General features: G+C 54.6%; 2 protein-coding genes across 3 annotated transcripts; one reads left to right on the top strand and one right to left on the bottom strand.

Annotated features, from left to right (window-relative positions):
- Window positions 1–429: 429 nt before the first annotated feature.
- On the bottom strand, window positions 430–1,876 carry MRPL36 (mitochondrial ribosomal protein L36). Of its 2 annotated transcripts, XM_058564383.1 has the most exons (3): window positions 1,808–1,825; window positions 980–1,027; window positions 430–856 (listed from the first exon to the last, which is right to left on the bottom strand). In XM_058564383.1, exon 3 carries the CDS (start codon window positions 841–843, stop codon window positions 520–522), a length of 324 nt encoding a protein of 107 aa, XP_058420366.1. In that variant the 5' UTR covers window positions 844–856; window positions 980–1,027; window positions 1,808–1,825; the 3' UTR covers window positions 430–519. The 2 variants fall into 2 exon arrangements, with proteins under 2 accessions (XP_058420366.1, XP_058420367.1); XM_058564384.1 differs by lacking the exon at window positions 980–1,027 and having other exon boundaries at window positions 1,808–1,876.
- Window positions 1,877–3,341: 1,465 nt separating this feature from the next.
- NDUFS6 (NADH:ubiquinone oxidoreductase subunit S6) lies at window positions 3,342–11,328 on the top strand. Its single transcript, XM_058564382.1, has 4 exons — window positions 3,342–3,488; window positions 3,706–3,759; window positions 10,183–10,305; window positions 11,140–11,328. The coding sequence occupies exons 1-4, from the start codon at window positions 3,357–3,359 to the stop codon at window positions 11,203–11,205; spliced, it is 375 nt and encodes a 124-aa protein (XP_058420365.1). The 5' UTR covers window positions 3,342–3,356; the 3' UTR covers window positions 11,206–11,328.
- The last annotated feature ends 1,031 nt before the right edge of the window (window positions 11,329–12,359 follow it).

The raw sequence follows: 12,359 nt of genomic DNA, 5'->3' as shown, positions 1-12,359 counted from the left end.
CAAGCATGACAAACATATTTAATTGATAACCAAAATACCTTTATATATAAACAATTCAACTTTCCTTGATTTAAAGATTGCTATCAAGGCCCTTCGTGCTCATCCTCAAGAATGTTGAGACAAGTTTCATCCAGGTAATCGAAGCAGTATGGGCGAATGCAGACACGGGGCTGAGAGGCACCCACAGGATGGCCTTTCAGATAGAATCTAGTTCTTTCTAAAGAACTTGCACTCTGATGTTGGGGACAAAACCAGCTTTCCCTCCATCCTATCTTCTGTTCTCTGGCTCGGGCACAAACACATTGCACAGAAGATAAAAATGATTCGTTTCCCTGTTGGGCTCTGGCTGGCCTGGATCTGGGCTGCTCTACAGAGCTGAGGTGCCTGGGCAGGGCCAACAGAACCTGAAGGTCAACACATTAGACCACAGAACTTTTACACTTTATTTTTCTTTCAGTAAGGTAACACCGTCTCCCAAGCAAATAATACACTTTTGCACATTATTCGCAGCCAAAGGAGCTACATCTGCCTCTGCTTGTGCTTCGGGTTGGTTTTGCAGTAGATGAACCACCGCCCGCGCCTCTTCACCTTGTAACAGTCCTTGCAGCGCTTCTTAATGACGCCCTTGGTCTTGAACCCCAGAGCAGGGGGCAGGATCGGCGCGAGGCGACTGGACAGAAGCGAGGCCACGGCTGCGCTGGGCTTCGCCCCAACCGGGACTGCAGCACCAAGGGGTCCCAGCAGGAGCGTGGAGAGCGCGCGCGGTTCCGCTGTGCAGGGGCTCAGACGCAGGAGAGGGCACACGGCGGAGACCACCATCCTCCTCATAAAGACAGCTGCCATGTTGTGGCTGAATCTACGGAGGAAAGAAAAGCGTTATAGCTTCTTCTGCACGTCTGCCCACTATCTCCAACTTCCTTCTCCCTCCTTCACTGTGGCTGAGGAACACAGGGCAGTGGGGTCGGGGGCTCCCGCTTACCAGCCGCAGAGTCAACCCCCTGGGTTCACGACCGCAGTCCTCAGCCCCCTGTGCCAGAACAGGAGGACCAGGGAGGCGCTGCACTCACCGCCCCTCGTGGAGGCGCGAACGAGGACGCGAGGCCCCAACCGCGCCCACGGCCCTCCCTCTGAACTCATTACACCCGGTCGGGGGTTAGCTGACCCGCCCTGCGCGGTAAGAAGGCAGCGGCTAAGCCCGGCCCCCTGCCCTGGGCCCCGTGTGGAGGGGGGGGTCCCCATCCTCACACGTGCGGTCGCCGCACCAGCCGCGAGCAGCAGACCCCGGCCCTCCGTGCGCCCCGACCCCTTTCGGGCTTCATGCAGGACAGGACGCGGGACAGCCGCCTGGTCTGGGAGCAGAGGGCACGGGGCCCCGGGAGTGCCCGACACGGACCGACGGCCCCTGGGGAGCCGCCTTCAGAACGCGGGCGGCCGCACTTCCGGAGGGGCCACTGCGCGCGGGGGCGCCGGGTCAGCCCCACCGGGAGGACCGGGCAGCGAGGTGACCCCGCCGACCCCCCACCCCGAGGGTCGCCCGGCCGGCCCACCGCCCGCGAGGTCAGGGCGCCCGCCGGACAGACCCGCAGCCCGGGCCGAAGGACCGACCGCCCCCGTCCCCCTCAGTGCCCGAGACCCCCAACCCTCGCCCGCGACCTCCGACCCGGCCCACCCGGGGAAACTGAAGCCGAGGGTCCTCGGCCGCCCCTCCTGCAGCCCCGACCGGGCCAGCAGCTTCAGGGGAGTCCAAAGTCCCCGCGCCCCACCGCCTCCCGGTCCTCAGCTTTTGGGGACTCCCGGGACCCCTGACCTGGGAAGAAGCCGCCGGGGCGGCCGGCAGCACGCTTCACCTCGCGCCTGCGCCCGCGCCTGCGTCGTGTGGCGGAGACGCCATGGGGCAGGTACTCCGAGTGTCTGCCAGAAAGAAATATGGCGGCAGGGTCACGTGACGGCGTCGGAGTGCCCGGCGCAGAAGTGGAGCCACGTGGCCGCGGGAGCCCGAGGGCGCCTGGCCCCCTCCCCACCCGCAGTCTTCCTCTCCCGGGGCTACCGCGCCCCCAGCCAGGGACGCTCCCCGCCACGGGGCGCCTACGGTTTGGGGGGTCCTTCTAGGAGGGGATGCGAAAATGGAAACGAAAATGGATATCTAGAATGAAAAAGAAATCACGACCAATTAGACATTTTTAAAAACGGACAAATACCAACGTCCAAACAAAATCTAGAAAAACCGCATGCTTGCATTAACGGATACCCTGGAGAAATGTGACGAGGCTCAGGGAAACAAGTGGAAATGGACAGCGGACCTAACTGGTTCCAGTTACTCTTTTTTTTTTTTCCCTTCCAAAATTCTATTATGAAAATTTTCAAACGGAGAGAAAAGTTGGAAGACGTTTACGGCGAACATCCATATATACCCACCACCCAGATTCCACAATTAACTCGCCACGCCTGCCTTTCCGTCGATGTGTCCGCGAACCCCCCATCTGCCATCCGTGCACACGAAGGCAAGCTGCAGACGGGACACCCGCGCGCCCGCCGACACCGCAGCTCGCTCTTGCACCTGCCCAGGTGAGCTCCGGGCCGCCTCTGAGCACCCGTCCGTGGGCACCTTTACGTTTCGAGAGGTTTTCAGTGCATGGCGCCTCTCATCACCTCTCCTGCCTCCACCTCCCCGGAGTCCAGGCTGTGGGTACGCGCCGCCACCAGCTCTGAGCTCTGAGCCTGCCCCCCGCGCCCACCGCCCATCCGGGGGCTGGCGCCGCGTGAGCTGACCCTCCCGATGGGTCTCTGCACAGGCAGTTTAGAGGAGGCAGGAGATGGGGGCGCCGGGACCGCGAGCCGCGTCCTGCCCAGGTGAGCTGTAGGGCAGCGGGCCTTTGGGGGCTGGTCTGCGGGGGGTATGAGGTGACATCGAGTGCGCTCTACAATTAGCTAGCTTCATTGGGCTCTGCTGCAGAAGTCCCCAAACCCGCTGTCCCCGCGCCACACAGAAATGCGCACCCCGCAACGTGAATGTACTGCCAGTTTCCTCTCTGATTAAGGGCCCTTCCGCAATAAAAACATTCGCTATGAGACCCCCATGACTATCGATTACTATCGAGTGTAAAGAATACATCTTCACTTTCCATCCTCTCCCGCCCTCCCTCTGGTAAGGATGACAGAGCAGCCCCTAAGCGCTAAAATTGAGTGCCACTTTTCCCGTTATGCCAGCTGACCCGGAACCTGCCGCCTCACCTGCCCGACCGCAGCGCGCGTGCGCGTCTCCCCGGCGCGAGATAGGTCACGGCCGCGCGGGGCCCTGCGGAAGCTGTGCGCATGCGTGGGCGCTCGGCACGTCGGGTCAAGGGTCAGCCCGCAAGATGGCGGCGGCAGTGACCTTCCTCCGGCTGCTGCGCCGTGGCGGAGGGGCGGCGCTGAGCCTGCCCGGGGGCACCAGGTGCTTCGGGGTGCGGACCTCGCCGACCGGGGAGAAGGTCACGCACACCGGCCAGGTAACCCCCCGGGCGGAGAACGCTCCCACCTGGGGCGGCCGGGCGGCTCCCCGAACCTGTCCGGTCCTCACGGGCGTCCGCTCAGGGTCCCCTGCCCTCGTGTGTCCCTCCCGAGCGGCCCAGACGTCAGGAAAGCGCGTCCCCCTGACGTCTGCGGTCGGTACTGTTGGCCGGCTCCAGAACCGGGTTGTGAAGTCGCGTGGTCCTGTCTTTTCAGGTTTACGATGAGCAAGACTATAGGAGGATTCGGTTTGTGGGGCGTCAGAAGGAGGTGAGTGCAAGACGGGCCAGCTTTCATGGGACTTTCAGGTAACTAACAAGAAATAAACGTGAATACTTAAGATTTAAGAGAATTCTCCCCAAATCGTGAGCACCCTAGAAGCTCGGGAATTCTGCATTACTTCTAAAGGTGTCTATTTCTGGTTTGTCTTGTTATTCCCCTGAAATAACTAACTCGCATGCGTCGTTCTGGTTTATAAGTAAGTGGGAGTGGTCTTTTCCTTCATCTCTGTGCCCTGTACTCCTGAGACCCTCAGATTAAATAAGTCCTGTCAACTTTTTTAAATTACTCTTTCAGTCACCTTTTGGGGTATGCCGTTCATACTTCTCGCCAAGTAGATGAGCTTGCGTTCCTACAGGGACTTACACTGATAAACTGAAAATGCAGAGAATTATTCTTCCCCGAGTGGGTTTAAAGACCAGTTAGTTCAAGCAGTGTGAGTGTGACTGCGGGAAACAGAAGGTCGACAGGCTGCCTGCGGAAGCCCGTTTTCTTCCTAGCTACTCTCACCCGTACCTGCTGCTCCTGAGTCTCACGCACGTGGGTCAGACATTCCTCGTAGCCTCCTTGAGTTGCTCCTTCCCTTCAGTCCGTCGATTCTTCTCGCTATGACTCCGCTGACCCTAAATCTTGTCTCCTCTCCCCTTTGATCTTGGTGACATTGTCCATTCCCAGTTTTTGATTTTCTACTTCTGTTCCCAAGCTACAGAGCATTTGCAGAGCAGCTTACCTCGTGAATTGGCTCCTTATAAATTCGTGTCCTCTAAATTCAGCCCCTTCACTGCTGGTTGGTCTGATGAATGGGTGGCAGTAAGTTTGTGTTTTGCCAGTTGACTGGCTGCTTTACTGTTGGGTTGAGAACCTGCTCCAGGTTCAGTGGGAAAGAGCGCCCTGAGTGATTGATTAGTGAGCGTGAGCAGGCCCTGTGAGCGTGAGCAGGCCCCATGATCGTGGCAACGGGACGGTTTCTCCCAGCAGAGGTGCCGTGTCCACGGCACCTGAGGCTGGATGTCACATTCTCTCTTTGAGGGTGTCGTGGGGCAGGGCGGTGGACACAGAGTTCAGTGCCTGGATGGAGCCCTGGGGTCGTCCCTGCAGCCTGCCCCCAGCTCCCTAGCTCAGCTCTGGTGCCTTAGCAAGCACCTGGGTCCTCTTTGCTGGAAATTCTCCCTGTGGTGCCTGGTTTCTGATTGCCATGGTAGGGGACAACTTCAAAACAGAATCAAACAGAGTCAGCGGAGCCAACAAAGGGAACGAGGAGGCAGTGCTGACAGTGTCGCCTCTCTCTGACCGTCAGCTCACCTGGGTCCTGTCGGGCCGTGATCCTTAACCTTAACCCCCATGCCGGCCCGGGGCCCCTGGGGCTAGTTCATGAGCGCCTGGGGGCACATCTTCGCGTTGTAAGGGTGTGCAGCATGTCTGTAACGATCAGGTGGCAGCCTGCTCTGGTTTTCATTCTTTCAACTGAAATTTAGCGTTTAGTAGTATTTAAATTTTTTTGGTTTCTGAGACGTTGTTTTAGAAAACTTTTAAGTATACCGAAAAATTGCACAGAGAGTACAAAGAGTTCTCTCTCCCAGTAGCACAGTTCCCCTATTATTAACTCTTGCCAGAGTGTGCTATATTTGTTGCAATTGATCGATTTGAACACTTGATGAGTATTGATACATTATTGTTAATGCAAGTCCATAGTTACATGAGAGGTCACTCTTTGTATTGTACATTCTGTGGGTTTTGACAAATGGATGATGTTCGTCCACCATTATAGTATCAGACAGAAGAGTTTCACCATTTCAGTGCCCTGACAATCCCTGTGCCCTGCTTGTTCATCCCTCCCCCATCCAGACCCCAACAGCCACTGATCTTACTGTCCATGTCGTTTGGTTGAGTTGTATTTTAAGAAGTAAATGGAATCTGAACTTAATCTGAAGAACAAGGATAGCAGGAAGCTAGATAGTTGAGCCGGCCTCTGCAGGAAAAATGGGAAGTTTCTACACGTGGCTCTTGGCCAGTTTTGACCAGAGGTGCCTGACTTGGTTTGCAGCATGTCTGCAAAGAACTCTGTGGCCCCTGGGCCTGTGACGGGCCTTCCCCAGGAGATGCTCACGTGCGGAAGAACATGCCACCCAGCCCCTCCCCTCAAGCAGGGGACAGAAGTCAGACCTGCTGCGGTCCTGAGCCACCTGAGGGAGGGAGCGGCCAGAACTGACCGGATACCCCTCCACAGGCTGTAGGAATATTTTCATTCCTTTGTGGTCATACAAGTAAAATTAAAAGCCAGTGTTTCCTGTCCTCTGATGGACGGGTGGTGTAGACAAGTGAGCACAGTGAGGAGTGGCAGTCATGGTGGTAATAACAGCGACAACAATAATAGTAATGCTCTGCGTACCCTCAGAGCTGGGGTCTATTGCCAGCACCTGCGAGACGTCTGTGGTTACAAGCTGGGCTCCGGGTCGCCTGCCTGGCTGTGTCCAGATCCGATCAGCCCCTGGCTGCTGCCTGCCTCGTAGGGCCATGGGTGCCGAGTCAGTGTAGACAAGGAAGGCGTTTAGAGCAGCGCATGTCCCAGGGGAGCCACCAGTGAACGTTTGTTGTTACTCTTCGGCTCCCAGCGTCACTGTTACTGGGGCAGGCTTCATTTGTGGTTTTTGAAGATAAACGATTGGGCAGACAGCCCCAAACACCAGGAGGGCAAGACCCGTTGAGCGCGGCTCTGTGCTGCCCTCCACGTCCCTGTCCCTCAGGACTCTGACCACCAGGCCTCTGCTGTGGGAGCAGCGAAGGCTCGCTCCCTGACCCAAGACCCAGGCCCAAGACCCAGGCATCAGTCAGAGGGGAGGGTGTCCTGCAGAGTCTGCCTGCCTCAGACCCGGGCTGGCAGGTGAGTCCGGTTGTGACCCTGCAACGTCACCTCCTGGGCCCCTCTTCTTTAGTAGCAACTTTAAGGTGCAAACCTCCATCGACTTGTGGAGTGATTTCCCGTGGTGCTGATGTCACCTTACCTGCTCGTTTGTTAGTATAACATGAAACGTGTCACTTTGAGAAGAGTGGCAGACTTTGTGAATGGGAGGAATAAACTGAGTGTGGTGACTATGAAGTGCCCTCCGGCCCGGGCACGGGGCTAACCCCGGCTCTTCTCTGAGGGCTTTGGAGCCATCGCGATCCGGCCTTGTTTCTGCTGGGAGACAGCAAGGCAGACCACACACGTGTAGTGAAGTGACTTCTCCACTGAGGCTGAGGCCCACACTGCGCGTGCAGAGGCTTGGGGAGATCCTGTTGGTCATCACCCAGGATCGGGAGCAGAGCCAGACTTCCGGCAAGTTCCATCATGTTGACCACTCTGACACTGGCACGTCAGGGTGTTGCTGTCTGAATCGTGTTGGCTTTAGTGTGCACACATGTACGTGCACACACACACGCATGCTCACGAGGTGTAAGGAAGCTAAAAGAGCCCAAGGGATGGGGCGGGACCCAGGGGTTGATAGTTGTGGGAAGTGGTCACCACCCGGAACCAGGGGAGGGAGGGTCACCAGGATGAAGAGCCTGAAAGAAGGTCCCTGCGTGGTGTGCTGGCTGGTGCCGAGAGCTCCAGACGGAAGGCAGTGTACTCGGGTCGGCTTAGTGCTGCGAGGCCCCAGCCGTCCGTCAGGGTGAGTCGTCCTCCTTAGAGAGGGAAGTTGACCTCGGGGCGACTGCTCCCTCCAGCGAGACTCCACTTCTGTGGTCACAGCCCATCCTGTGTTTGTGGATCTTGTTGGTGACGTGGGCACGAGAACTCCATCAGCAGAGTTCTGCGTGCGATTTCTTTTCAGGATCCGTCTTGACGCCGCTCTGTGAAGCGTTCAAGGAGAAGGTTGCCCGGGACTGTCGGGCTGTCTCTTTGAAGAAGCATACTGGGCCGGGTAGGGCATGTGTGGAGACTTGGGGGTTGTGGTTGCCCGGTTGCCGGCTCTTCTGAAGCGATTCCATGGCTCCCTGCTTCTTCACGCTCACCTTCCCACTGTCCCTTCCCAGGTGTGTCCTCTCTGTCCTGAGAGGAACCATTCAGGCTGTAGAATAAAGCTTTGGGATGAATGGGAACTGCAGGTCTTTGCCTCCTTTAGAAGGGTGTGGACTGTGAGAGAGAGAGGTTTACCCCCAGACCCAGAGGGACATACTTGAGACCTAGTTCACAGACCCCAAGGTGCAGGCACTGGTGGCGGGACAAGGAGCCGTGGGGCGTGCGTTTTGATCCCTCCCTCATGGGCCCATGCGACTTCCCACCCGTCCCCCGCCTGTCCCCAGGTCTGAGCGCATTCTCCTCCTCAGCACTGGCTGGTTTGCCCCTGGACTCCATCACCCCAAAGGGCTCTGAACACCTCAAAGAGCCCACGTGCTGTTTTTGAGCATTTTCTACAAACTTAGTTTAAAAATTACTTTGGATGAAAACTTCAGTTTTTACTGTGATTTAAAAATTATATACGTGTGTGTACACATGTATGTTTGGCTAAATATAATTAGTATTAGTGTTAAAAATACCTGATAGTCTAAATAATTGACCTGAGGCTTTTAGTTATTTTAAAGTTGTAAATTTCCTTTAACAGGGTCAATATTTTACAGAACATTATCATTCAACTGGGTTATTATTTCCTTTTTTACTAGTTTTAATATTATTTCGTAGAATCATATATTTTATATTTAATGGGTTTAATCTCAGTTTGACATAAGGGAGTAAACTTTCCATAAGGAATTGTCACTCCCAAAAACATAAGTTAAAAGAAAAATAAGAACAGCTTACTGACAAATGAATTTAAACCTAAATATCTTTATGCCCAGATCAGTTGATCAAGAGGTAAATAAAAAGGTGTTTTCACATTTTTTCTGTTAGTGACGTGTGAAGAAATGATTTTTACAGAGGTTGGACAATTCAGGGTGTATGACACCCATGTGCTTAAGAGAACACCACATTTACGGCTCACAGGAGTGCGTGGGACAGTGGACGCTTTTCTGCATTCACTCCCTCATAAAGTCCAGCAGAGCTCGCTCCTTCTCCTGTCCTTTCCCCGGTGAGGGCAGCATGTGGAGCCCGAGTTTTAACCTGGAATCGGAAGGCGGGCACGAGGTCGGGTGTCGTGAGCGGCAGGTTCCCTCCTGGGCCCTCTGTTCCTGCGGGTGACCCCAGTCCCGGGAGGGAGACGATAGTCGTGGGAGCTGAAGCTGTGAGTGGCGGGGCAGTCCCGTGTCAGTCTCAGTCTCAGTCTCAGGCATCAGCTGCCCTTCCCACAGGAGAGGGCCGGTCTCTGACTGCGTGATGGGGCCTGGGGGTTGGTTAGTGTGGCTTTGTGACACGTTTGTCACTTGGGTAGACACTGTCTTATTTACACACGCGCCTTCATTTGTCTGGCGCCAGCTCATCTGCAGCAGAGGGGAGAGGCCCGCCCTCACTGCGGCCGCTGTGAGGTCCTGCTGTCAGGTCCTGCTGTCGGGGGGCAGCGAGCCCGGCTCCGTGCAGCACCTCGTGTGCACCTACAGGAGCCTGTGAGATGGCGCGGCCGCACTGCACAGCTTCTGGAAGTAGAACTTTAAGGGAAAGCTTTGCAAAATCATCATCTGCAACTGGCAAAGCTTTTTAAAAATAGTTAAACCTTTTCAGATGTCGTCCACGTTCCGTGGGGTCAGGGCATCAGATTCTGGTGATAGCAGACTAAGCCTTCTCTCTGGGAGAGTGTGACGGGCTCAGTCATGCTGGATTGTGTCTTCTGGACAGTTAGCTGGCTTTAGAAAAGCAGTTAGCTGAGGTCAATGGTGCTTTTTAACTTATTTTCAAGTTTTACCAAAATTAAATGGTCCCCCCTTATTTGCGAAGGTTTATCTGTGCCTCATCTGTTTCCTTGCCTTCCCTCAGGCAGTAGGCCTCTCTGGGGCAGGGGGGATTCTGGGCACGTGGGGCTGGACGCCTCGTGGCCTGGTCTGCTGGGACTGACCTGGCTCAGCTGTTCTCGCCCGTGATGCAGACGCATGCTAAGACCATTCAGGTGTGCTGAGGCGCCAGCGGACAGAGCTAGGAAAGTGTGTGTGGAGAGGAGAGAGGGGGCAGGGAGAGGAGAGGGCAAATGATAAACGCGCAGAATAGTAGCATTCGGGGAACCCAGGTAAGGACAAATGAGAATTGTTTGTACTATTCTCATTCTTGCAACATTTCTGTAAGTTTGAAGTTGTATCCACATGAGAAGCTACGTGTGTGTGTGTTCACATGAATTAAGTTAAATTATTTGTGTGTTGAAGTTCTACAATGACAGTATTTAAATGACAGCGTATAGAACGTGCCTGTGCTGGCAGTGCACGAGTGTGTCGGGGGTTGTCTCCATAAATTTAAATGTCATGAAATCACCAGGTTTTTGTCCTTGTCGGTATGAGTTTTCTTGTCTTGTTCAGGTGAACGAGAACTTCGCCATTGATCTGATAGCAGAGCAGCCCGTGAGTGAAGTGGAGAGCCGCGTGATAGCCTGCGATGGCGGCGGGGGGGCTCTCGGCCACCCCAGAGTGTACATCAACCTGGTAATGTGCCTGCCAGCCCCGGCCCACGCATGTCTGCCCGGTTCTGACCCTGCCCTCAAGGTGGCCCTGCCATGCTCACTTTGACCGCACGTTCTCCCCTTAATGTTGCCTACAAACCATACGACAGGGACTGAGTAAAGTGGCGTATCCAGGGCGCCTTTCCAACCGTGACGTGCCGCACAATGCACCTAGTCCACTTTCCTCTCAAACACGTGGGCGTCTGTCCTTCCCCGGAGCCATCGTTTTGGTGCCTCTGTCACTTTTACGTCCGTTGATGACACACACCCAGAGCCTTAGAGAAGAAGGAAAGTTCACGAGAGTTTAGAGCCGAGGAGGAGGCCACGGGATGAAGCTCCGGTGTGCATGTGGCGTGTAGGAAAGGAAGGGAGTTGGCAGGACCCACTGTGGCTCCTTCTGCTTGTGGCATGAGCGTGCCTGGACCGCAGCCCCATGGGGGGAGCTCTGCTCTGCAACCCTCCACGCCAGTCCACTGGGGTCTGTGCTCAGGGTGGACCTTGGCTCTCCCGGGCTGGGACAGCAGATGGGGATCGAACGAGGGGCCAGTGGTGGCTGCTGTGCTGACAGTTTGTGTTCTTGCGTGTCCCAGGGCAGGAGCCTGAGGCTCCTGGTGAGGCGAGGTGGGACCAGAACTAGACCCCAGGCCTTTGGCACAGTCACAGTTCCTCGTCAGTAGGAACCTCAGACTTTTTAAGGCGTTTCTAGTTGACAGTGTATTTCAGGCTTTGTGCCCACTTTCAGTGTCTAACGTCTAAGTGTGTGTAGATTTGAAGTAGAGCATGGAAATATGACATTTCTCCTTTTGAATTTTTTCAGGACAAAGAAACAAAAACCGGGACATGTGGCTATTGTGGACTCCAGTTCAAGCAGCACCATCACTGAGCGATCGTGCACAGTCCTGGGAGGTGGTGCGTGTGAGCGTTTCCCTGGTAAATAAAACAGGTGAAGACCCTGGTGCTGTGCACCGGGCGTTCCTAGTGCTGAATAAAGGGCGTTGTTATCAGGGATGGTGCTTCATGGTTTGTGTCTTTCATGAACGTTCACTTAGAGATGTGGACTACAGCAGCGTCCCTGTGGGGCGTGTGCCACATGCTTCTGTAGCACATCCCTTATCCATGTGACCACACCCGGCAGCTGACAGAAATGAAGGGAAGAGAAGAGATAGTGACTTCACTTGTTTTGCAGACAAAATGGAGGTTCAGAGAGCCTAGGGGTCTTCCACGGGGGCTGGCGCTGGACTTGGCCTCAGCTCTGACTGGAAACGTGTGCTCCCTCCTGTCACTTACTGCAGAGTTACACTTTCCTTCCATCCTGAGCTTTGGGTTGAAATACAGTGTTTTAAAATCCAAGAATTTAAGTATCCATTTGAAGGTAGTAACAGTCACATATGGGCCAAATTAAGAATCTGCATATTTAAAAGAGTCATGATTATTTTGTATTTTAACACACAAATAAAAATAGGAATTATGAGGGAGGAGAAAGGAGGCTTGTTAGAATGAGCTGTGAGTCCTGGTATGTGAGTAATGGGGATTCCAGGAGGGGCAGTGAGGGAACCGATGCAAGGTAAGGCAGTAAGTAAATGGAGGAAGACAATTTCCAGAGCTAAAGGAAAACCTACACATCACAAGGGCACACCAAGTTCTCAGCAAAATTGGTGAGAAAAGACACAACTAGATGTATTGTGATTATAAAAAATAAATTAATTAAGCTCCAAACTTTAGAGTCTAGAGAAAAGAAAACTGTTTAAGCTTCCTGACAAAGAACAAGTAATGATAAAGGGAAAGTTACCAGAAGGGTGTCCAGCTTTCTATCCTCAATACTGGAAGACGGTGAGATAGGGCCGTAGTCTAGAATAGTCTGGAGTCCTGTGCACAAGCAGAGTAAACTCACCCTTCCCAAGACGACTGCTCTGTGGTGTGGAGGATCCAGAGGGCCACTCCTGGACCTGTCGGGGACCAGCGGACCCAGCCCAGTCCTGGGGGGCCGTGAGTCAGGGCGTGTGGTTTGTGTGACCAGTTCACACCAAATGGGTGCAG

The sequence above is a fragment of the Diceros bicornis genome, chromosome 20 (assembly GCF_020826845.1).
Source record: "Diceros bicornis minor isolate mBicDic1 chromosome 20, mDicBic1.mat.cur, whole genome shotgun sequence".
Classification (NCBI taxonomy): domain Eukaryota; kingdom Metazoa; phylum Chordata; class Mammalia; order Perissodactyla; family Rhinocerotidae; genus Diceros; species Diceros bicornis.
The sequence above is the reverse complement of the archived record's forward strand: the minus strand, read 5'-3'. Positions and strand labels throughout refer to the sequence as shown.

What these genes read in the sequence shown, in the direction of transcription:
- MRPL36 (XM_058564384.1), bottom strand. Translation starts at nt 843, where the DNA reads ATGGCAGCTGTCTTTATGAGGAGGATGGTGGTCTCCGCCGTGTGCCCT.
- NDUFS6 (XM_058564382.1), top strand. Translation starts at nt 3,357, where the DNA reads ATGGCGGCGGCAGTGACCTTCCTCCGGCTGCTGCGCCGTGGCGGAGGG. An exon ending in AGGTCACGCACACCGGCCAG is followed by an intron (nt 3,489 to 3,705) that starts GTAACCCCCCGG and finishes CTGTCTTTTCAG; the next exon opens with GTTTACGATGAGCAAGACTA. An exon ending in TTGTGGGGCGTCAGAAGGAG is followed by an intron (nt 3,760 to 10,182) that starts GTGAGTGCAAGA and finishes TGTCTTGTTCAG; the next exon opens with GTGAACGAGAACTTCGCCAT.